Source organism: Caenorhabditis briggsae (genome assembly GCF_000004555.2).
Source record: "Caenorhabditis briggsae complete genome, chrII, whole genome shotgun sequence".
NCBI classification, from domain to species: Eukaryota; Metazoa; Nematoda; class Chromadorea; order Rhabditida; family Rhabditidae; genus Caenorhabditis; species Caenorhabditis briggsae.
Genome location: NC_013486.2, coordinates 16,005,331 through 16,027,024, shown reverse-complemented (window position 1 = coordinate 16,027,024; position 21,694 = coordinate 16,005,331). Strand labels below are relative to the sequence as shown.

The 21,694-nt window shown below is 39.6% G+C and overlaps 5 protein-coding genes across 5 annotated transcripts in view; 4 read left to right on the top strand and 1 right to left on the bottom strand.

Moving 5' to 3' along the window:
• CBG07108 overlaps positions 1–5,510 on the bottom strand; it is a gene marked incomplete at both ends in the record, with an annotated part of 7,005 nt that extends 1,495 nt beyond the window's left edge. Inside the window, 9 exons of the mRNA XM_002632189.2 lie at positions 270–514; positions 560–1,047; positions 1,261–1,666; positions 3,222–3,320; positions 3,391–3,566; positions 3,616–3,740; positions 4,254–4,571; positions 4,623–4,742; positions 5,445–5,510. Of these exons, the coding sequence (XP_002632235.2) occupies positions 270–514; positions 560–1,047; positions 1,261–1,666; positions 3,222–3,320; positions 3,391–3,566; positions 3,616–3,740; positions 4,254–4,571; positions 4,623–4,742; positions 5,445–5,510 (2,043 nt within the window). The remainder of the gene's footprint in view (positions 1–269; positions 515–559; positions 1,048–1,260; positions 1,667–3,221; positions 3,321–3,390; positions 3,567–3,615; positions 3,741–4,253; positions 4,572–4,622; positions 4,743–5,444) is intronic.
• A 1,165-nt stretch (positions 5,511–6,675) lies between these two features.
• Positions 6,676–9,307, top strand: Cbr-alh-6 (the record flags this gene model as incomplete). The annotated part of the gene is made up of 6 exons (XM_002632190.1): positions 6,676–6,852; positions 7,118–7,189; positions 7,242–7,357; positions 7,405–7,510; positions 7,904–8,907; positions 9,091–9,307. 6 exons carry the CDS (start codon positions 6,676–6,678, stop codon positions 9,305–9,307), a joined length of 1,692 nt encoding a protein of 563 aa, XP_002632236.1.
• Positions 9,308–9,622: 315 nt separating this feature from the next.
• Positions 9,623–11,842, top strand: CBG07111 (the record flags this gene model as incomplete). Its single annotated transcript, XM_002632191.2, has 6 exons — positions 9,623–9,796; positions 10,312–10,500; positions 10,554–10,637; positions 10,683–10,841; positions 10,892–11,092; positions 11,762–11,842. The coding sequence occupies 6 exons, from the start codon at positions 9,623–9,625 to the stop codon at positions 11,840–11,842; spliced, it is 888 nt and encodes a 295-aa protein (XP_002632237.2).
• A 411-nt stretch (positions 11,843–12,253) lies between these two features.
• On the top strand, positions 12,254–14,450 carry Cbr-glb-31 (the record flags this gene model as incomplete). The annotated part of the gene is made up of 5 exons (XM_045243193.1): positions 12,254–12,358; positions 12,729–12,896; positions 12,957–13,046; positions 13,093–13,214; positions 14,261–14,450. The coding sequence occupies 5 exons, from the start codon at positions 12,254–12,256 to the stop codon at positions 14,448–14,450; spliced, it is 675 nt and encodes a 224-aa protein (XP_045093391.1).
• Positions 14,451–19,124: 4,674 nt separating this feature from the next.
• On the top strand, positions 19,125–19,602 carry CBG07113 (the record flags this gene model as incomplete). Its single annotated transcript, XM_002632193.1, has 2 exons — positions 19,125–19,431; positions 19,508–19,602. 2 exons carry the CDS (start codon positions 19,125–19,127, stop codon positions 19,600–19,602), a joined length of 402 nt encoding a protein of 133 aa, XP_002632239.1.
• Positions 19,603–21,694: the final 2,092 nt, after the last annotated feature.

The following is a 21,694-nucleotide window of genomic DNA, read 5'->3' as shown; positions in this document are numbered from 1 at the left end:
GGCCTGCTAGACCACAAACTATACGAAAAACATTAGCAGACCAATCGTGAGAATAGGTCTGCTATTGTTTTCATTGTAGTTTGTAGTCTAGCAGACCCAAATCCTCCATCACTAGCTTTGCACGTGGCAAAACGTGGGTCTGCAAAATCACAAACTACACAAAGAAGAACATTAGCAGACCCAAATTTTCGTGGTTGCTCTAACGAAAAAAAAAGCAAAAAAAAATTTGTAGTTTATAGCCTAATTAGCAGACACATTTATTCTCTAACCTGCAACAAATTTCCAGTGGATTGTGACAGATTGAACGTGGATTCTCCCAACGAATGATTCGATTCACTGGGTGCCAAATTGAATGTACTACTCCATGGATCCATGAAACTGCTGTTCGAATCCTTCCGACTCATCAGCTGACTAGTCGTCGGAGTGTTACTCCGTGGTCGTGCTCTAGCGATTCCAGCGGCGATTGACTGATTGTGACCCATTGATACGGAGAATGCCGGTGGATCTTCGGATTCTAAATTGTAAAAAACAATAATTCAGCATTTTAGCTGTTAACTACCACTAAAGTTAGTTCTAAACCGTCCATCGGCAGTATGATGAGAGCGAAGTGGCTGTCGGAGCGATGAAGCGTTCATTGACTGGGAGAACATGGGCGGCGCTTTCGAGCCACCGATCGTCCAGGGATCTCTATCAAACGTGGTGCTTCTCGTCAGCGTTATACTCCCGATGGCGTCTCTCAACTCGTCAACCGACGCATTTATATGCACCGGTCTATCGGAAATTGTCATTTTTCGTATTCTCGACTTCTGAAGCTCGTCCTCGTCCTCCTCTTCGTCACTTGAACAGCTCGACCAAGCGGTTGGATTCGAATCCACGTGGTTTTCAGTAGCGCGGATCATGTAGCCTTCGTCGTCGACTACTGGAAGACTCGACGATGGTTTTTCATCGATGGGGGCGTCTAGAAGCGAGTGACCATGGGCTGATGAGCCGTTAAGCACTTTATCGTCGCTTCTGGAGCTGCTAGCAGTGCTGTGAGTGTCGTCCATGCTGAAAAATCGATGTTTTGGCTACAAACTACATCTCTGCATTTAGCAGACCAACTTTGCCACGTGTCGAATCCTTTTTTGAGTGTTTAGGCTACAAACTACAACTTTTGACTTAGCAGACCAACTTGGATACGTCTCAAATAGCTTACTGAGTGTCTATGCCACAAACTAAAGCTCTGCAATTAGCAGACCCACTTTGCCACGTGTCACTTACCAAACGGAAGCCCTCAAATTGCTCTCATTCTCCTTCTTCGATCGCCGCTTTTCTCGTGTGAATTTGAACAATCCAGATGCGGAAAATGGTTCGGCAGTGTTCGGAGTCTCATCTATCGAACTAGTCGACACGGTTTTCCGCCGTTTCGGCATAAAAAGAGACAACTTCTTTGATGATTTTTTTTCAGAAGCCGCTGATAAATCTTCAGAAGACTTCTTCACGTTATTCAGATCCGTTGACGACGTGTTCATTGTGGAATTCAGTGTCGGATTCAGAGGACTGCTGTCGACTGCGATCCCCTCGCCGATTGGATCCATCATTAGAAGATCGACAGTGATTGGTTGCGATGGTTGTGCTTGGTCTTGAAGGATTCCGGATGATGAGCACGATGAGGGCATAGAGTTGCCTGGAAAAAGTGAAAATTAGTGAAAAAGTGCAAAAAAACTATTGTGTAGAATTGATCGGCTAAATCGAAAGCTGTAGTTTGCAGCGTAGAAACTCAATAAGCGATTTGACACGTGGCGAAGTTTGTCTGCTAAATGCAGAGCTGTAGTTTATAGCCTATATCGAGTGAAAGAGCAGAGCTCACCTCGCTTTTGGGTATGCTATACTACAAACTACACTAACCGGCATTAGCAAACCCAAACCTATGGTCGGCGCCTTGCGTGCGCATTGGTATGATAGACCACAAACTACATCCTAAACATTAGCAGACCAATCTCTTGCGCATATTAGAAATTCATAAATTGGGTCTGCTAGACTACAAGCTACATAGGAAACATTAGCAGATCAACCTCCCGCATATATTATACAAGGGCCAATGGGTATGCTAGACCACAAACTACAACATAAACATTAGCAGACTTATCATGCGCGCATTGAAGATGGGCCAGTTGGGCCTGCTATACTACAAACTACATTAATCAACATTAGCAGACCCAAACCTAAATTCACAAAAAAGCAGAAAAATCAGGTGTCGAATGGGTCTGCTAAATCGGAAGCTGTAGTTTGCGATTTGGCAGACCCAAGCTCTCCTAATTTTATGTTATGCTATAATAGAAACTACACTAACCAACATTAGCAGACCCAAACCTAAATCCACTCAAAAACGGTATTTTTCAACGGGACAAAAAACAATGGAAAGTTCAAATGAGATAATCCGTATATTATCAAATCATTAGATTTTTCTAATTGAGGAAATCGAGATGGACAGAAGACGACGACAACGCCCACATGGAATCTAAAGACTAAGGGGCAGAAACACGAAAAAGACCAAAAAACACACACACACAAATTGAGAAGATGAAACTTTTTTTCTATCAAAGCGGGAGGGGGAAAAAGAAGCGAGAATTGATAAAGTTCGAGTATAGGGTGTACTAAGCGCATACGGGGAAGAGGAAGGGTAGAACAAAAAGATTCTTTGATTGTTTCTCTCATTATTCATCTCTTTGCCTATTCTTCAGAAAATTCCACGTCATCTGGCCTAGAATCATCTGTGATATGTGTCAGTTTTGGTTCTTTTTTGCTTTCGCTGAATAAAATAACGTGGAAAATGGCGAACATCAGTTGGCTCGCCAAACGGCCTACAAACTACAAAACGGGACTTTAGCAGACCCCAAAAATCCAAAAAATCGAGATGATTTCATATAGAAAGCTCCCAAATGCTAGCTAGCTAGCAATTACTCAAATTATATACACAATTCAAGTGGTTTTTTGGTTTTTCGAAAAACTTTTTTTTCTACATTTTTTTTATTTTTTGAGCTAGAAGTTTATTGAGCAGACCAAAATTTGCCGAAAACACAATAAGAATTGGTATTGAGGAATCTAGGGATGCCTAAAAGTGTACATTTTGCTAATCTAAGCTCTAATCCTCCTATATTTTTTTCGTTTTCTTCCTCCTCGCACAATTTCCGGTGTCGTTGATACGAATTAAGCACTACGAAGACGACGACGACGCCTACCTGACATAATATCCACCAAATCCCTAATCGGATTCAGATTCATCGCCGACGACGAAGAAGTCATACCTCCGTTTTCCAATTCTTCAAAGAGAACGTGCGCTAAAAAAATAAATTGGTCTGCTAGCTCAATGTAGTGTTGAAAAGTTTGTAGTGTTGAAAAACAACTTACGTGGCTTCTCCGACCCTGTCGACTTGCTTTTAATGAATTTTCGAACGAATTCATCGGCGTTCAAGTGCTGAATCGATTCCCGGAACTGCTCGGCGACTTGAAAACTTGCAGATGTCATTTCTGTCGAGTGATTGGCGAAAAGTAGAATGAATTGTTGTATGGAAGCGTAGAGGGATCTGAAAATACATTTTCAGCTACTTGAAAATCAGATTTCAGACAAATTACCTATCGAAAGTCTGAAATTTCTTGCACGAATCGATCATTTTTGTCTCGAAATCCTCCCGGACGACTTCATACTTCTCCACATAGCTTTTGTATTCGTCGCGAGCGCGAGCCACTTTGATTTCGATCTGAAAACGCACTGTTTTGCTTTGGACACGTTGTTTTGGGCCTGCTAGACTACAAACTACGAAAATTGCAAATAGCAGACCAACTTTGCCACGTGCAAAATCGCTTTTCGAGGTTCTCAGCTTTAAACTACACATCTGTATCTAGCAGACCGATTTTGCCACGTGTCAAATCGTTTTTTTTTGTTTCTAAGCTATAAACTACACCTCTGTATCTAGCAGACCAATTTTGCCACGTGTCAAATAGTTTTTTTTTGTTTCTAAGCTACAAACTACATCTCTGCAATTAGCAGGCCAACTTTGAAGCGTGTCAAATCGCTTTTCGAGGTTCTCGGCTACAAACTACATTTCTGTATCTAGCAGACCAATTTTGCCACGTGTCAAATCTTTTTTTTTGTTTCTAAGCTACAAACTACAGCTCTGCATTTAGCAGACCAACTTCCCAAAATCAGTTTCAGGTTGAGTTTTCTCGTTTTCATTCAATTTAGATTTCAGAACGATTTCAGAACTACCAACCTTACTAATTTCCTTCACATTCACATTCGTCTCCTTTCTAGCCTTCTCCAACTCTTGACACCGATGTTGATACGTCTCCTTGGCCTTCTGAAGACACGTCGTCGTCGTTTGCATCAAATTCACCGCCTCGGCGACTTGCGGCTGCTTCAACTCCTTGCGCGTTCGATTCACGTCTTCTTTGTACTTCTGAACCTCTCGCGACAGGTCTTGCAGGTTCTTAACAAGCATTACGTGGATTTCAGCCATCAATTCTAGAGTTCCTTTAGTTAACATCCACATGGCATCGATGTTGGAACCGTTTTGAATGAAATTGGAGACCTGGAATTTTTCATGAATTCTGAATATTTTTAAAAGACGTTAAATACTCACTTTATGAACATTCCGATTAATCGCTTTGACATACTCATCTTCCACTGATAACCGCTCCTTGACGAATTGTGCAACTTCGGAAACGGTGTCTTCTGACCTCTTCAGATTCTCTTGAAGCACCTTCAAATCCATTTTATTGATTTTTGGCCTACTTGTTATTGATAACACAGTATTACTGATGATCAAAGAGGAACCAGTTTTTTTTCTTTTTCAGAAAAAAGGAACAGAAAATTAGGAAAAGGGCAAGTGACAAGTGGTGACATAAATTTGAAACAGCATGTGACCTCCTGTGCCGCGTTGAGATTGATGAAAGGGGGAACAGAGATATGATTTCACGAGGTTGTGTTCCAATTTTAGATGCCACGTGGCAGAATTGAGGTCTTCCAGACAACAAAAACTTCAATGGCAGTCTCTCACATTTTATCACTTTTCTTTTATTAAAAAAAGTGTTTTTTCTGTCTCTTCTTTTTTTAATTTAACAGACACCATTACTGGAGATGGGTCTGCTAAACTACAAACTACAAACTACACTATTAAATTTCCGAACAATCTTTCTCATTCAATTCATTTTTATGAGCCTATTTACGGGGCTCGCTAGGCGCCGTCCTTTAGATTCATTTCACTCTTTTCCGTTAGAGCGAAAATGTTGGCCTGCTAATGTTTTTTGTGTAGTTTGTAGTCTTGCAAACCCACTCTCGCCACATGCGACGCGAGATTTGGGCCTACTAGACTACAAACTACAGAGAAAACATTAACAGACCAATTTTCATGTTTTTTCTCATTTTTCTGTTTTTCTCAGATGTGTTGGCCTCAAATTTTTACCTGAAATCCGTGATGCTTTTCCCCCCAAAAATGGTCGGCATACAGCAATCCTTCGGCCGTCGTCATCGTCGTCGGCGCTCACTGACCGCCAAAAGTGCCCTTGCCCGTCGTCGCTAGTTTTTCGAAGTCAGTGTTATCTGTAAAACGGAGACTTTTGATAACTGTGATCTTCTCATTTTTTGTTATTTCAACGATTTCCAAAATGGCGAGAGGTGTGGGGGAAGGAGGTGGGTCATTAAAACCTATAAAGACCTATATAAAACCACGTGCTGTCTTTTTATGTCGCATTTTTTGCTAACTGTGTTCTTCCACTCTCTTTTACTGGCACTTGAGAAGCTCTTTTCTTTGACCTTGGAGCGCGCTTGCTCAGTTTTGTTTTCTCTAATCCTCTTGATCTCTAAACACATCGATTCTGAGGGCTCGCTGAGCTGTATAGAACAAGAGGGAAGGAGGCAAAGGGCTCTCAAATCGGCTCAATTTTCTCTTACTTTTCTCTCTCCAAAGAGATGTTTCATTTTCTTTTTTCTAGCTGACAGGAATCCTTGCAGGAGAAAAATCTTTTGCAAAAATCGTTTTTTTTTCAGTTTTCAATAGAATTTCTAGCATAAAACAGTGAACATTTCATTTTAGGATTTATAATTTAAACCTGGAAATTCGTGTTTTTTTTTACATAAGAGGCTCTTATTAAGAGCGAAAATTTGGGTCTGCTAATGGTTTTTGTGTAGTTTGTGATTTAGCAGACCCACGCTCGCCACGTGCGATGCAAGATTTGGGCCTGCTAATTTTTTTCGTGTAGTTTGTAGTCTAGCAGGCCAACGCGAAACAAGAGCGATAGGAAAAAATGGGTCTGCTAATGTTTTTGGTGTAGTTTGTGGTTTAGCAGGCCCACACTCGCCACGTGCGATGAAAGAGTTGGGTCTGCTAAACTACAAACTACAGAGGAAACATTAGCAGACTAATTTCCATAGAATTTGATAGTAGAAAACACTGAAAACCCCAAAATCAAAGTAAAATTCGAAGCTAAAGTGCAGGTGAAAAATTCCAAAACAACTGATTTCAATTTCTTTGCGAAACCAAATAGAAAGCTTTCCATCTGTGCCTTTAAATACTACGGTAGAATTTAAAGCTATAAACTACGAAACCAACACTAGCAGACCCAAATACCGAGTTTTATTCTCATTTCTTTCTTTTTTTTTGCTTTTTTTCGCTTCAAAACCCGAAGTTTTTCAGAATGCTTTCACTGGCGGCCCGTCGGACAGTGCTCACACAGAAATGCGCAGCTTCCACATACAGTGGTCTAACATCGGCGGATTTTTTGAAGAAAAAGACGAATGAGCCAATTTTGGAGTACAGAAAAGGAAGCAAAGAGAGACAGGACTTGGAGTCTGCTCTTGCGCATTATAGCAAGGTATTTTGAGTCATCAAAATCATCAAAAACCAGCCGACTGGTGGCCTAGAAAACATCAAATCGACCAGAGAAAGCGATAACAATCCAATTGACTAGTAGGAGGCGAAAGAGTGTGCGGAAGCGAGAGACGCAGACATCTCGCCGAAAATTCCTTTTTCTCGCCTCGCATCGAAACTGCAGTTAACTGTACAATTTTGTGTCTTTTTTAGTTTTTCAGCAAAAAACATAATTACAATTATTTTCCTTTATTTGTTCATATTTACAGAACACCACCGACGTTCCACTGAGAATTGGAGACAAGAAAATCACAAACAAGTTGGAAAAGAAGCAAGTTATTGTGAGAGACTACAAACTACAAAACATTAGTAGACCAAAATGCATTTTTCCAGCCTTCCGATCATCGTTCAACACTTGCGCGATACACTCATGCCACCGGAGAGCAGATTCAAGAAGCCATCGATGTGGCACTCCAGTCGAGAGTCGCTTGGGAGAAAAAGCCACTCAAGTAGGGAATAAAGTTGGATTCCTGGCAGAAAAACTGAAAAATTGCAGAGAGCGAGCTGAAGTTCTGCTTCGTGCCGCCGATTTGGCAGCTGGAAAGTACAGAATGAAGTTGAACGCCGCCACGATGCTCGGACAGGGAAAGAATATTGTGCAGGTTGGTTTTTTATAGTTCTAGGTTCATTACCTGGAAATTTTTTGAATTTTTGATAGAAATTTGAATTTGGTGCGTTAAATTATCCCAGTACATTTTTTTTCTAAATCATTCTACGATTAAAATGATCCAACATACAAAGGAAACATGAAATTAGGTCTGCTAGACTACAAACTACAACAAAAACATTAGCAGACCCACCATTTCCGTATTGGAAATGCGTCAGTTGGGCCTGCTAGACTACAAACTACACGAAAAATATTATCAGACCCATCATTTCCGCATTGGGAATGCGTCAGCTGGGCCTGCTAGACTACAAACTACAGAGATAACATTAGCAGACCAATTTTCCTTTTTTTTACTCAAAATCAGCAGCAAAATCTCAACGCTTTTCAGGCTGAAATCGACGCCGCTTGTGAACTGATCGATTTCTTCCGATTCAACGCCGTGTTCGCCATGGAACTCGAGCACTACGAGCCAATTTCCACGAAAATCACCAAAAACACAATGCAATTCCGTGGAATGGAAGGATTCGTCGCCGCCATCGCGCCGTTCAACTTCACAGCCATCGGAGGAAACTTGCCGACTGCTCCAGCTCTCATGGGTAATGTCTCCCTCTGGAAGCCATCTGACACTGCTGTTCTCTCAAACTACTTGATCTATGAGCTCCTTGAAGAGGCTGGAATGCCTTCTGGAATTCTCTCTTTCTTGCCATCAGATGGACCGGTGTTTGGTGACGTCATCACTAGCTCTCCACACTTGGCGGCTGTTAATTTCACTGGATCCGTGCCAACCTTTAAGACAATCTGGAGAAAGGTTGCTGAGAATCTTGACAACTATGTGACTTTCCCAAAGTTGATCGGAGAGTGTGGAGGAAAGAACTTCCACTTTGTCCATCCATCGGCCCACATTGACGCCGTCGCTGCTGGAACCGCTCGATCTGCGTGGGAGTATTCTGGACAGAAATGCTCGGCATGCTCGAGAGTCTACGCTCCGAAATCAATCTGGCCAAAGATTGAAGCCAAAATTGCGGAGATTCACAAAGAAGTCAAGCTTGGAGACGTCCGAGATGGTTCTGTCTTCTTGTCAGCTGTCATCGATGACAAGGCATTCGCCCGTCTGAAGTCGTACATCGACTACGCCAAGACTGGAGCAGATGGAGCAAAAATCCTGTTGGGAGGAAAATGCGATGATTCAACTGGATACTTCATCGAACCCACACTCATTACTGTCACAAATCCACAGAGCAAACTTTTGACCAAGGAAATGTTTGGTCCAGTGGTCACTGTGTATGTTTATGAGGATTCGAAGGTGGATGAAGTGCTGGCAAGCGTCAAGGATGCCACTCCATACGGATTGACAGGAGCTGTGTTCTCACAGGATAAGGAGTTCTTGTACAGGTTGGTTTTGCCGAAAAATACTGAAAAAGCTATTTGACACGAGGCAAAGTTTGTCTGCTAATGTTTGAGCTGTAGTTTGTAGCTTAGACGCTCAAAAAGGAATTTGACTTTTGGCAAAGTTGGTATGCTAAATGCAGAGATGTAGTTTGTAGCCTGATCCACCTAAAAAATGTTCTTTTCCAGAGCCCGCGACGTCCTCCGAGATGCTGTTGGCAACATGTACCTCAACGACAAATCCACTGGCTCCATCGTCGGACAACAGCCATTTGGAGGCGCCCGAATGTCGGGAACCAACGATAAGGCCGGCGGACCACACTACGGACTCAGATGGACGTCGCCACTGACGATCAAGGAGACTTCAGTCCCACTCACCGACTGGAAATACCCATCTATGGAATAATTTTATTCATTCTTTTTTGTTTTCTCTTTCTGTTCTATCTCATATTGAGATTTTAGTCGTCGCTAAGCAACTAGGAAAAAAAATATAGAGCACACTCTCCCCATCTGACCGCTTTACCTAATTCCACCAAAAAACCACCTACCCCAGTGATTCATCCCGATTTTATTGCATAATTATGTATTTTAATATAAATTTTCTTTTTTTTAAAGCTCTGCATCTCGCTTTCCCACCAGTTTCCCCCACTGTGTCATATACCTATTGTCCCAATTTTTCAGAATGTTCTCAAAACTAATTCAGGAATTCTTTCCACGAGACATGACCGCGGAAACCGATTGGACGCAAATCTCGTTCGAAGAGGGACGGCAGACGCTGAAAAAATGGCGAGAGTGTGGCGTTCGTCGGAGTGAAGAAGTCGTTGAGATCTGGGAGCACGTCATCTCGCGATCGCCGACGTCGCTAGGCGACGAACAGTGGGCAGTGTTGGAGCAGGTGCGGAAAGTCGATAAAAATAGGACAAATAGGGCATTTGTGAAGAAAAAATGCTGCAAAATAACCCAAAAATCGCTGAATTTCCATAAAAAATACGCTGAAAGCGATTGGACACGTGGCAAAGTTGGTCTGTTAAATGCAGATCTGTAGTTTGTAGCCTAGAAGGCCCAACTCATTCATCGCAAGAGGCAAGAGTGGGTCTGCTAAATCACAAACTACACGAAAAACATTAGCAGACCCAACTACGCAAACTTCTCACGTGGAGGGCGTGGGTATGCTAGACTATAAACTACACGAAAACATTAGCAGACCCAACTACGCAAACTTCTCACGTGGCGAGTGTGAGTATGCTAGGCTACAAACTACACGAAAAGCGATTCGACACGTGGCAAAATTGGTCTGCTAAATGCAAAACTGTAGTTTGTAGCCTAGGCACTCGAAAAAGCTATTTTAGGCCAGAAAAACCGGATTTTCTTGAATTTTTGGCGATTTTTGACAAAAAATGTATTTTCCAGGTCTGCATCGCGGCTCTTGACTCGGCTCGCGTCGATTTGGCTCAAGAATGCATCGATCAACTTCACATTCAGTTCCCGAAAAGCAACAGAGTCTTAAAACTGAAAGCGATGCAGTTGGAAGCGACGGAGCACTATCAGAAGGCGTTGGAGATCTACGATCGACTTGTGGAGGACGATCCGAACAATAATGTAGGGCTACAAACTACAATTTTTATAAAATTAACCAATTTTAACGTTTTTAGAGCTATCGCAAGCGAAAAGTCGCCGTTCTTCTGGCCCAAGGAAAACGTCTGGACGCTATCAAAGCGATCAACGATTATCTCAAGGTGACTATAGCTAGACTACAAAAATCTCAAACTACAAATTTCCAGATCTTCCTCAATGATCCAGAGGCGTGGCTTCAGCTCCACGAGCTGTTCCTTCAAGAGAACGACATCGCAAAAGCGGTTCACTGTCTCGAAGAGTGTTGTCTCATTCAGCCACTCAACTCAATGTACTTCAGAAGACTGGGAGACTTGAGATACACTCAGGTAATTGAGTTATGGTCTGCTAAATAGGCTACAAACTATAAGTTTTGCAGGGAGGAGCTGAGAACATCGACTATGCTCGTCGTTACTACGAGCGCGCGCTGAAAATCAATCCGACCGATTTGAGATCTCAATATGGAATTTTGCTGAGCAATAACCAAATCGCGTCGACTACGAAAAATGCTGCTGAGAAGAAGAAGGCTGGGTTAGCCGCCGTTGAGGCTATCGATGAGCTAGTGAACCGCTATCAGAAGGTGGGTCGCTAGTGTTAGAGATGTAGTTTGTCGCTTCACTCGTTAATTTCCACTTGTAAGGTTTTAGGTCTGCTAATGTTCTAGATGTAGTCTGTTGCCTGGACAGTCAATCGCGTGAAATTCCACGTGTGAAGTATTTAGGTCTGCTAATGTTAGAAATGTAGTTCGTAGCCTGAAAAGTCAATGCGAAATCGCTTCACGCGTGAATTTCTATGTGTGATCTTGGGTCTGCTAATGTTCGAGATGTAGTTTGTAATCTAGAAGGCCAAAAAAAAGTATATCGCTTCACGCGTGGATTTTCACGTTTGAGTTTTTAGGTCTACTAGTGTTAGAGATAGTTTGCAGTCTAGCAGGCTTTATATATGCATTTCTAATGCCCGCGAGGTTGGTCTGCTAATGTTCATGCTGTAGTCTGCGGTTTAGAAGGCCAACGCGTAAGAGCAAAAAAGTGGTCTGCTCATGCTTATGATGTGGTTTGTAGTCTAGCAGACCCATCTTTAAAGCGCGCATTATGGGTATGCTAATGATTCTTAGTTTGTAGTTTAGCAGGCCCAATTTCATCTTTCTCCTCTAATTTGGGTCATTTTCATCGTAATTTTTATCAAAACGTGTTGTTTTAGGTCTGCTAATGTTTGAGATATAGTTTGTAGCCAGTTCTTTTTTTTCCAGGTCAGCCCACAAAACAACCCCGAATCCGACGGAATTCTCAACTGCCTCGAGGCAATGAAAGTGACAGTTGGAAGCAAATAAATTATTCTTTTACTACTTTTTTCTCTAAAATATTTTTTTCTCGTCATTATCTCCCCCAGCAAAGAAATATGTATGCTTTAACTACATTCCCTTCATCCCCTAATGTCATTTTCGACCTTTTTCGGTCATTTCAGATTTTCCTTTTCTTTTTCTAAAATAACGAATTCCAGAAATAAATTGTGATAAGTGACAACCCTTTCTTGACCTATTTCCTTCCTTTTTCCCCAAAAATCTATGTGTGGGCAAATTAAGCAGAAATACAAGGAAAAAAATAACACATTAGTGGGTCCATTTGCCTAATTGAAGAAGCTCCCCCCGCAAAGAGCTTTCGATTTTTTCCCTGCACGTCTTCTGCTGACTCCACGCCTTCAGAATTTTGAATATTCTGAATTCTCAACGTCTTCTAAAGTCATGGGAATCATTTTGGCGTATTTTCGACGCCCAAAATTGGATGTGGAACGAATTCGGACGGTCTGGATGGAGCATATTAATGGAAATGATGACTATTTTCAAGAGGTTTGCTTTTTTTTGGGTCTGCTAATGTCTAAGTTGTAGTTTGTAGTCTAGCAGACCCATATTCAATACGCGCATGATACGTCTGCTAATGTTTAGGATGTAGTTTGTAGTCTAACATGCCAAAGCATAACAAGAGCGACAGCAAGGAAATGGGTCTGCTAATGTTTAGAATGTAGTTTGTAGTCTGGCAGACCTACTGACGCATTTCCATTGCGCCCGCGATGGGTCTGCTAATGTTTAGGTTGTAGTTTGTGGTCTAGCAGGCCCAAATTTCTCCGTTTTCTGTAATTTGGGTCATTTTCATCGTAGAATCGTCTGGAAAAAAATTTCCTGAGGTAATTAAACCCGCCAAATTCAAATTTTCTTTCAGAAATCTAAAATTCTGCAGGTAATCCGTCGAATTTGCAAAAGAAACGAAGGAATCCGTTGCGCAATGTTGACACAGAATGCGCAACACGCTGAATCGGTCGCTGAGGAGGATTTTGTGCTATCGAATATTGCCGATCGCATTTCGCAGTTTTTTCATCAATTGATCGAGGTAAACGGGGCGAGGCTTAAAGGAAAAAAATCTGAAAACATTTATTTCTGAACATTTCAGGATGACGTGCTGATGAATACTGTAGAATTGAAGAAGAGCTGTTATGATTTGGGGCGGCAACATGCGGCGTACTCGAAGAAACAGTTCAAGGTTGGTAGAATTTTTTGAAAAAACGTTTTTTTTTTCAATTTTTCAGATATCCTTCTGGGAAGAATTCACATTGACGATGATGGATGTTCTGGAACAGAATTACCCACAAACTACAAAAGAGGAACAGAAGGCGTGGCTTCATTTTCAGAGATTTATCAATGAGAATATGTTGGATGGATATTTAGATGCGCTTTCTTATAATAATAAATAAAAATTTTTTTTTTGAAAATTTAATTTTTTCAATCTGAAAGTTTTTGAAAGCTTCGAGTTAGATGTCCTTGGATTTCTGGATCTCTGAAAAAAAAAATTTATAGTTAGAATTTTCGGAAAACTCCCCAATCTGAAAATCAGGAACTCTGATGTCAGGAACTTTTGAAAATTTTTAACTTTGTAATTCTGAAACTTTAGAATTCAAAAATTACGAAATTTGGAAAAGAAATTACGAAATTTGGAAATTCAGAAAATCAGGAATTCCGAAAATTCAGAATTTCAAAAATTCAGAGAGTCAGGAAGTCTGGAATTTCGAAATTATGGAATTCTGAAATTTCGGATATTCTGTGATTCTGATATTCTGAGATTTTGAAAATCAGAAACTTTGAAATGCTGAAATCCGAAATTCTCAAATTGTGAAACTCTGAATTTCTGAAATTCTGAAATTCTGAAGTTCTGAAATTCAAAAAATCTGGAATTCCGAAATTCTGAAGTTATGAAATTTTATGATTTTGAGATTCTGAAATTCTGATATTCTAGGATTCTCATTTCCTGAATTTCTGAGATTCAGATATTCGTAAATTCTGGAATTCCTAAAATTCTGAAATGTCGAAATTCCAAAAAGCTGAAATTCAGAAGTTCTGTGTTTCGAAATTTCACAAATTTCGAAATTCTGAAGTTCTGAAATTCAGAAGTTCAATTTTTCGGATTCTGAGAAATTTCATAAATATTCAATTCAATTATTCAGAATCCCTTTTGGACGTCTCCAACAAATTGACGCACGAAGTAAGCCAAAATAAGAAGATTTCGCATAGTTTTATTTTTCAAAATATATTTTTTAAACCCTAATTAAGAATACGGGAAATCGGATATCCAAAAACAGATTATGCTCTGAGAGTGAGCAAATAATTTTTTTAAAAATTAAATAAAAGTTGGAGTTTATGATCATAAAGAATTTTGAAATTTTCAATTTTCATTTCAAATTTTCTATTTACCGATTCCAGTAAATCCCTGAAATGTTTTCCGTTCAGGATTTCCGAATATTTCGAAATTTGTGTTATGATCATTTTCTCTGAAATTTCATCTTATCTGAAAAGGATCTTTCAATCCATCCAACCAAGATTAACATTATCTAGTCTTCTTCTACTTCTTTTTCTTCTATTCCAAACTACAATAATTCTGAAATTCACGTGAATTTCAGGTTTTCAGAAGTTTCATCAGAAATCATCACTGACATTCTTAGAATTCTGAGAATATATAATTTGATGATAACAAAATTCTTTAGGTTGATCATAATATGATCATATCATGGAAAATTTTGCAGTTTGACATAAAATATCGGATGATCAGTTCTAGAAAAATGATGATTTAGAAGATCGTCAAAAATGGAAAAATGGGAATAGATTGAAATTTTTAAAAAATCAAATGGGTTTGACACTGTGATTTGGAACCAAAATGCTGAATTTTGGAAATTCGATTTTTTTAAGATTAACTTTTCGAAAATCGGAAAATTGCAATTTTTGATCCCTAAAACTATTTTTTTGTCTCTAGAAGGATTTCAGATTATTCTGAAAATCTTTGATAAGTTTTGATTAGATTCTATAAATCATAATCTCATTTTCAGATTTTCAGAATCCTCATTTGACATTCTTGTAAATAAATAAATACGCAAATGAGATAAGTAGATTCTGGAGGATAAGAAGACGTTATGTCGAATCATTGGGATCAGAAAAATATGAAGATGATTAAAAAACTGGAATTTAGATTTTCAGAAATATAGGAATCTGAAATTTTGAGAAGCTAAATATGTTATTTTTGAAAATTAAGGCTGAATTCAAATATAGCCCCCACCCCAATTCAAGGATAGCCCCCCAAAATGAACCATAGTAGAGCCCCCCACTTCCAACAATCTAGACACTTGCAGCAGTTAAAAAAATTCCAAAAAAATCCTTTCAATTCAATTGTGTGTGTGTGTGTGTGTGCGCGCGTGTGTGTGTTTCCGTTTGTTCCCGGTTAGCGTACCCTAGCAAAGTCAACAGTAGACCAAACTTTCTCAAATTTTCACAGATAATCCAAAATAGCAGCGAGATGACGCCCCAAATTTCAGTTTGCCGAAAATTTAATTTTGAAGCCTTCTGGAGCCGTTCCTTGGTTTCATCACAGTTAAAGAAAGGCAAGTAGAACTTCCCCCTGCGAAGAGAGGAAAGAATGTAAACATTTTTCTGTGGTTTGTGCCAATAACCAAGATACAGTACTCCTTTCTTTTCTAGATTCCAAATTATCGGCTTCACCCTTCCCGTCATTTGTTATTTCAAAGCCAATTATCAGTCTGATATGCCAAACTTTTGGAAATTTCGTGTCTAAAATCATGTAAACATTTTCTGTGGTTTGTGTCAATAACCAAGATATGAGTTTTCAGATGTGTACTTTTACTAGAAACTTCTGTCGATTGCATTTCTGTCGATTGAAAGGAAAAATTTAGTATATAATACCAGTCATTTCAATAGACCTCTTAGTTTGCGATCCCAGAAAAATCTAGGGATATCAATAAGCCTTTTCAGAAAGATAATCCAATTTGATCATCATTACTAGAGTTTTCAGGCGGCTTTCAGAAGAAAAACCAGGATTAATTGATAAGGTTGTCATTGATAACCTTTTGGTTCATAAGAGTTGGGTGTCTAAAACTGGATAAGAAAGATCTAACGGGTTTTGGGAGGACAGCCTGATTTCTTAATGACCGGAATGGCTTCCAAATCACTGATGATATGCTCTTTTCAGATTCAATTTTTTTTCAGATATCCCGAACTTCAGATCCCCCAAAAACTATTAAAAAACATAATATGGGACAGATTCAGATGAGCAGCTTAGCCACGGATGGATTGAAACATCCTTCTCAACAAAGATCGGATTTTCGGAAATCCTCACAGAAATAGTTTAATAAAAATAAACATTTTGAAGCTTCAAAAAATTCAAACTTTTTTCATGTCCCCTATAATGTCCCCTAAATGTCCTGTCCCCTTCATGTCCCCTGTCCTTTCAATTCTTCTCCTTTCCATTTCTATGGACTTTTTTGAAAAAAACGGAAATTGGTTTTTGTAGAAATTTATAGAAATTTTCAGTGTGTATTTTTTTTCAATTTCCTGGATTTCAATATCTTTTCAATAGCTTTGTATCTTTAATCTGGATTAAATGTATAAGTTTAGAATTTTAGATTCTTCTAGAATGACTAATCTCTCAGAATTGAAATCGATGAAAATCAAACTACACATGAAATGTATTGCTTGTGGCTGACACAAATAACATGAAATTCGAAATGATTTCAGAATTTCAGACACAAAATTACGAATTTCTTGACATTTCAGATTTATAATTGACGCTGAAATTTGGCTCTGAAATTACAAAATGACAAGAGGGTGATGTCGATAATTTGGAATAAAAAGGGATACTGTAGCCTAGAAGCTATGTATCTCGGTTGGTAGGCAAGATAGGAACATGCTGTAAATTAAGAAATGTGTGAAATTTGATTTCCCGCATTTTTCTTGCTTACAGTATTTACGAATCTTTTAGAGGAATCGAGATATTTGAGCTGAGAATAACCAATGGTACTGGAGGGCTAGAAAGGGATACGGTAACTCCCTGAAAATTGAAAAATTGAAAAAATCTATTTCCGATTTCCCAAATTCATAATTTTCGATCATCAAAAATTTCTGCAAGAGGATTTCAGATTATTCTGAAAATCTTTGATAAGTTTTGTTAAGATTCTGTATATCATAATCTCATTTTCAGATTTTCAGAATCCTCATTTGACATTTTCATATAAAAATATGCCAAATGAGATAAGTTGATTTTGGAAGCTAAGAAGACTTTACGTAGAATCCGATTTTGCGTATTCCTAGGAAATAAAAATTTCAGAAAATTTCAGAAAAGAAAAAATAAACTATGCGAAATCTTCTTTTTTTGGTCACCAGAAGAATAAAAAACCTGGCTTATTGGTTCTTGAAGACGCCAAAAGGGGATTCTGAATAACTAAACGGAGACTTTATGAAAAATTTTTTTCGAAGTTTCAAATTTTTGGAATTTCGAAATTTCAGAATTCCAGCATTCCAGCACTTCAAAATCTCGGAATTTAGAAATATAAATAATGGAGTAACACATTTCTGAGCTCAAAAAACCCATTTTTTGTTTTCTGGTATCAATTACAGTACCAGACAATAAGATATACAAAAAGCACCTTTTCAGTTGATTTTAGGCCAGTTTGATCATTTTCAAGAGTCTGGAGCTCGGCTATCAAGTTTCTGATCACTTTGAAAATGTTGGAGGATGTAAAACAGACCTAGATGGAAAACTTTGCATTCACAGAATTCTTTGAAAAATTTCTAGTTTTTCAGCTATTTGCCAATTTCTGAAAGACACCCTTTTGGCCAGCCAGACTCTCAGGAATCCAAAAACTGGCTGAAATAATCAAGAGACGGATTATCGGAAACTAGAGATTCCATTAGTTTTAGCATTATATTTTCAGCGTTTTCAGCTCCCCACTAATCCTAATGAGATTATTTTCTCTCTGAAAGCCATGAGACTTTTCTGAATAATCAACAAATCCCTGTCTTGTCTGAAACCTTCTGGATGTCAAAAACTGACTAAACCCAAAATTAGGAAGAACAATTGAACTCAAATTTGAATGCCACATTTTTGAAAATTCAAACAATTGAATTTTCTGGAACTTTTAAGGGATCTGACTTCTTCAAAACACCAAAGTTCCATTAAAAACTATCCTATGGAAATTACAGTAATCTTAAAATTCCCGGACCTCAAAAACTGATTAAAAACGGAGTTAAGGTAAAAAATACTTGCTAAATTTCGAATTCCACACATGTGAAATCCCTAAAAACCCAATTTTCTAAAAGTTTCAAAAGCGGAAGTCAAAAAGCGGAAGTCAAAAAATCAGGCAACAATTACAGTAATCCCAAAATTTCTGAACATGGAAAACTGATTAAAACTAAATTGAGAGCAAAAACAGGACTCAAATTAAAATTCAACATATTCGAAAATCCTAAAAAATCCCATTTTCCGGAAGCCACAACTTTGACTTAAAAAATTATCGATTAGATAATGGAAAGGGGTGTACTTCAGAAATCCAAAAATAGCTGAAAAACTAGGATATTTCGAAAAGTTCTGTGAATGCAAAGTTTTTCATCTAGGTCAGTGTTACACCCTCCTAAATTTTCAAAGTGATTAGAAACTTGACAACCGAGCACCAGATTCCTGAAAATGACGGGAAAGCAACTGAAAAACACAATTTTGTATGTCTAATTGACCGGTACTGTATGCTTCAATTAGTCAGTTTTTCTGAATCTCTTCAACATCCTGGAAATAAATTGCTAATCTGTCTATCTGTCTGTCTGTCCGGATATCCATAGTTATGTAGCTCTCATTTTTGCCTGTCTAGTCATCCTCTCTGACTTTCTCAACTCCTCCGCAGAATCAAAATCATACCACACTTTTCAGAATCCGTGTGATCTCCGTTTGTGCGCGAGGCCACAATTATCATCACGCTGGACATCTTCAGAATTCTAAGAAGAGGCTTATCTCTCCTCTCCACACAATCTCTAGGGTTGGTGAGCTCCGTGCCAGGTACGAGCCCAGCACGAAGCCGGGGGCGCGGAGCCCCTGGGGCGTCTGGAACCTTCTAGGTCTCTTGTATAGTCTTTTAGTCGCTGTGTCACAGGCGCCGCCCAGTGGGCGCCGGCTCTGGCTCCTCCCTTATTTCAAAAATTTTTCTCAGAGTGAAGTCACGCCCCCTATGGTATTAAAGCGCCGAGCCCGAACATCAACCTCATCAGTCGTCGCCGAAGCCGAATCTCTACTGAGATGTCCCCTACCTCTTCCCTGAAGCTCGTCGCCTTCACTTGCCTTCTAGCAATGGCCTCTGGAGCCCACCATCACCACGAGAAGGAGAAGCTCTCCACCGACTCTACCATCGCTAAGAAGCTCGACTTCGCCACTAAGATGCTCGCCATCGCAGATGACTCCTCCTCCGAGGAATCCGATGCCACTGCTCCAATCGTGCTCAACATCTTCGCCGACGGAAAGAAGGCTCACCGCGCCAACCGCCGTGAGTGCAAGGTCCAACTTGCTCTCTTCACTGTCTCCTTTTGCGGAGGATACTGCGATTCTGGTGAGTTTTATTTTTTTATTCTAAAAGGGAGAGGGTACTCCACTGGTTGCCTTGATAATAACTAGCCTCTTTTCAGAATCCGCCGTCGACTTGGTGGCTCAATGTTGCCCAACTCACTGCTCCGCCGAGCAAGTCGTCAAGACTTGCTGCCCGAGCAACAAGGCTCAATGAGCAGCTCCACGTGGCTCCGAACTCGTCTGGACCCCATAATTATCCCCCTTCCTTCTTTTTTTGTCCCCCTTGTCTCGATTTTTGTCTCTGATTTTTTTCTTGTAATGTTTTGATCCTACTGGGGCCAAAAGTTCGGAGCCTATTTACCTTTTGTTAATAAAAAAGTATAAAAGTATAACCAAACAGTTCTGAAGTCTTTTCACTTTCAGAGTCTCTCCATTCGTCGGAAGTCTTCGTTGTGTCTCTCCGCTAGCTCTTCTTGAGCAGCAATTTCCAGTCTCTGGGGGAGGGACTAACTTCCACCTTAAAATCTAAGAGATATGTATCTTATGGATGTTCAGGCTAGACGACTCTAGCTGGAAGATTCACTTTAGATATCAATTCAGGCGGGAGTTTGAGATCGAGTACGCCAGAGCGCACTTGCTTACGGGAACTTAAAAAATGTGTCAATAGATATGAAATAATAATAAACGGTGACATTAATCTTACAATGAGGAACAAGCACAGTGATCTGCGTTTAAAGAACTTGAAGTCTGGTTTGAGCTCATATATCTCGTTCCCTGTGGAAGATATCAAAAAGTAGTCGACTAACAAAACAATTCTGATATAATGATAAACAATTTACCAGTTGACAGCTCTTTTATATCTTTGACAGGAACCAAGATAAATTGGCTCAAAGATGAAAGTTGTGGGGGCAGCCTATTATACTGTTTACGGTGACAATTCGATGTTTTTATACAGAGTTCTAGGAAAATACCACAGATTTGATCATATCGTTAAGTTAGACGGGAAGACTAGCTTCCTTTTAAGGATATAAAAGGTTCTCATATGAAGCCGGAGACGCGCTATTCTAGGAACATATGTTAATAAGAACGAGAGCCAAAAATAACCACGCCGAACTAGACACGGTGTTCCGTCCCGACTCCGCATAGACAGCCACATGTCCATCAGCTTAAACATTCGGCTCCGCGTCACTTCGAAACCGTGACACTTCGAAACCGGCCATTTCGAAACTACGTGACACTTCGAAACCAGTCATTTTGAAACCGGTCATTTTGAAACCGGTCGTTTCGAAACCGGTCATTTCGAAACTGCGACACTTCGAAACCAGTCATTTCGAAACTGCGAAATTTGCACGCTGCAATTTGTTTCTTCGATTTTAAGACTGAAAATTTCCAATTTTTAATTTCATTTTCACGTTACCGTGTTTTTTTTTTCGGTTTCGAAATGACTGGTTTCGAAGTGAACGGTTTCGAAATGACTGGTTTCGAAGTGAACGGTTTCGAAATGACTGGTTTCGAAGTGAACGGTTTCGAAATGACTGGTTTCGAAGTGTCGCGGAGCCAAACATTCTAATTAGAAAGGGACTCAGATGGACATGTCCCTGATCCTCTCTACGGACCAAGGTGGATACATTCAATGAGACAAGGGGCTTCTTAAAGGAGTGTTCCCCCCCAAGGAAGGACACAGAACGGATTATCTTGTTCCTGGGCGTATGCATTCTAATTAGAGAGAGGAGAACATGTTCTTGGTTATCAATTCTGAACACCTGGATAGACGTATTTCCAGGATGTTGAAGAAATTCAGAAAAACTGGCTAATTGAAGCATACAGTACCGGTCAATTAGACATACAGTACTGGCCAAAAAGGTATTCGCAAACGATTTTTTGAGAGTAACTTTGCTGAAACTTAAGGGATCGATCTGAAAATTTTACTGTGCATGTCGTACACGGTGACGACAAATTGCGTACAAGGAAATTGCATCATTTTCAGAAATTTTTTGTTTTTTTCAATTTTTTCAATTTTTTCGTTTTTTCACTTTTTTCATATTTTTATATTTTTGGATATTATGGTTTCTAAGAATGTTGGTTTCGGCTCCTATGTATTTAAAACTGTTTACAGACATGGCCAGACCCCTCGGAAAAAAAAAACATCTCTCAGGACATCCGTAAAGCCATCGTCATCGGCTTCAGAAGTGGATGTTCCAAGGACCTCTTGGCGCAGCAGTTCAATGTTACTAAACGTGCCATCGAGAAGATCTTGAAGCAGTTTCGGGATGAGGTAATATTCGAAAATAGTATAGTTATGGAAA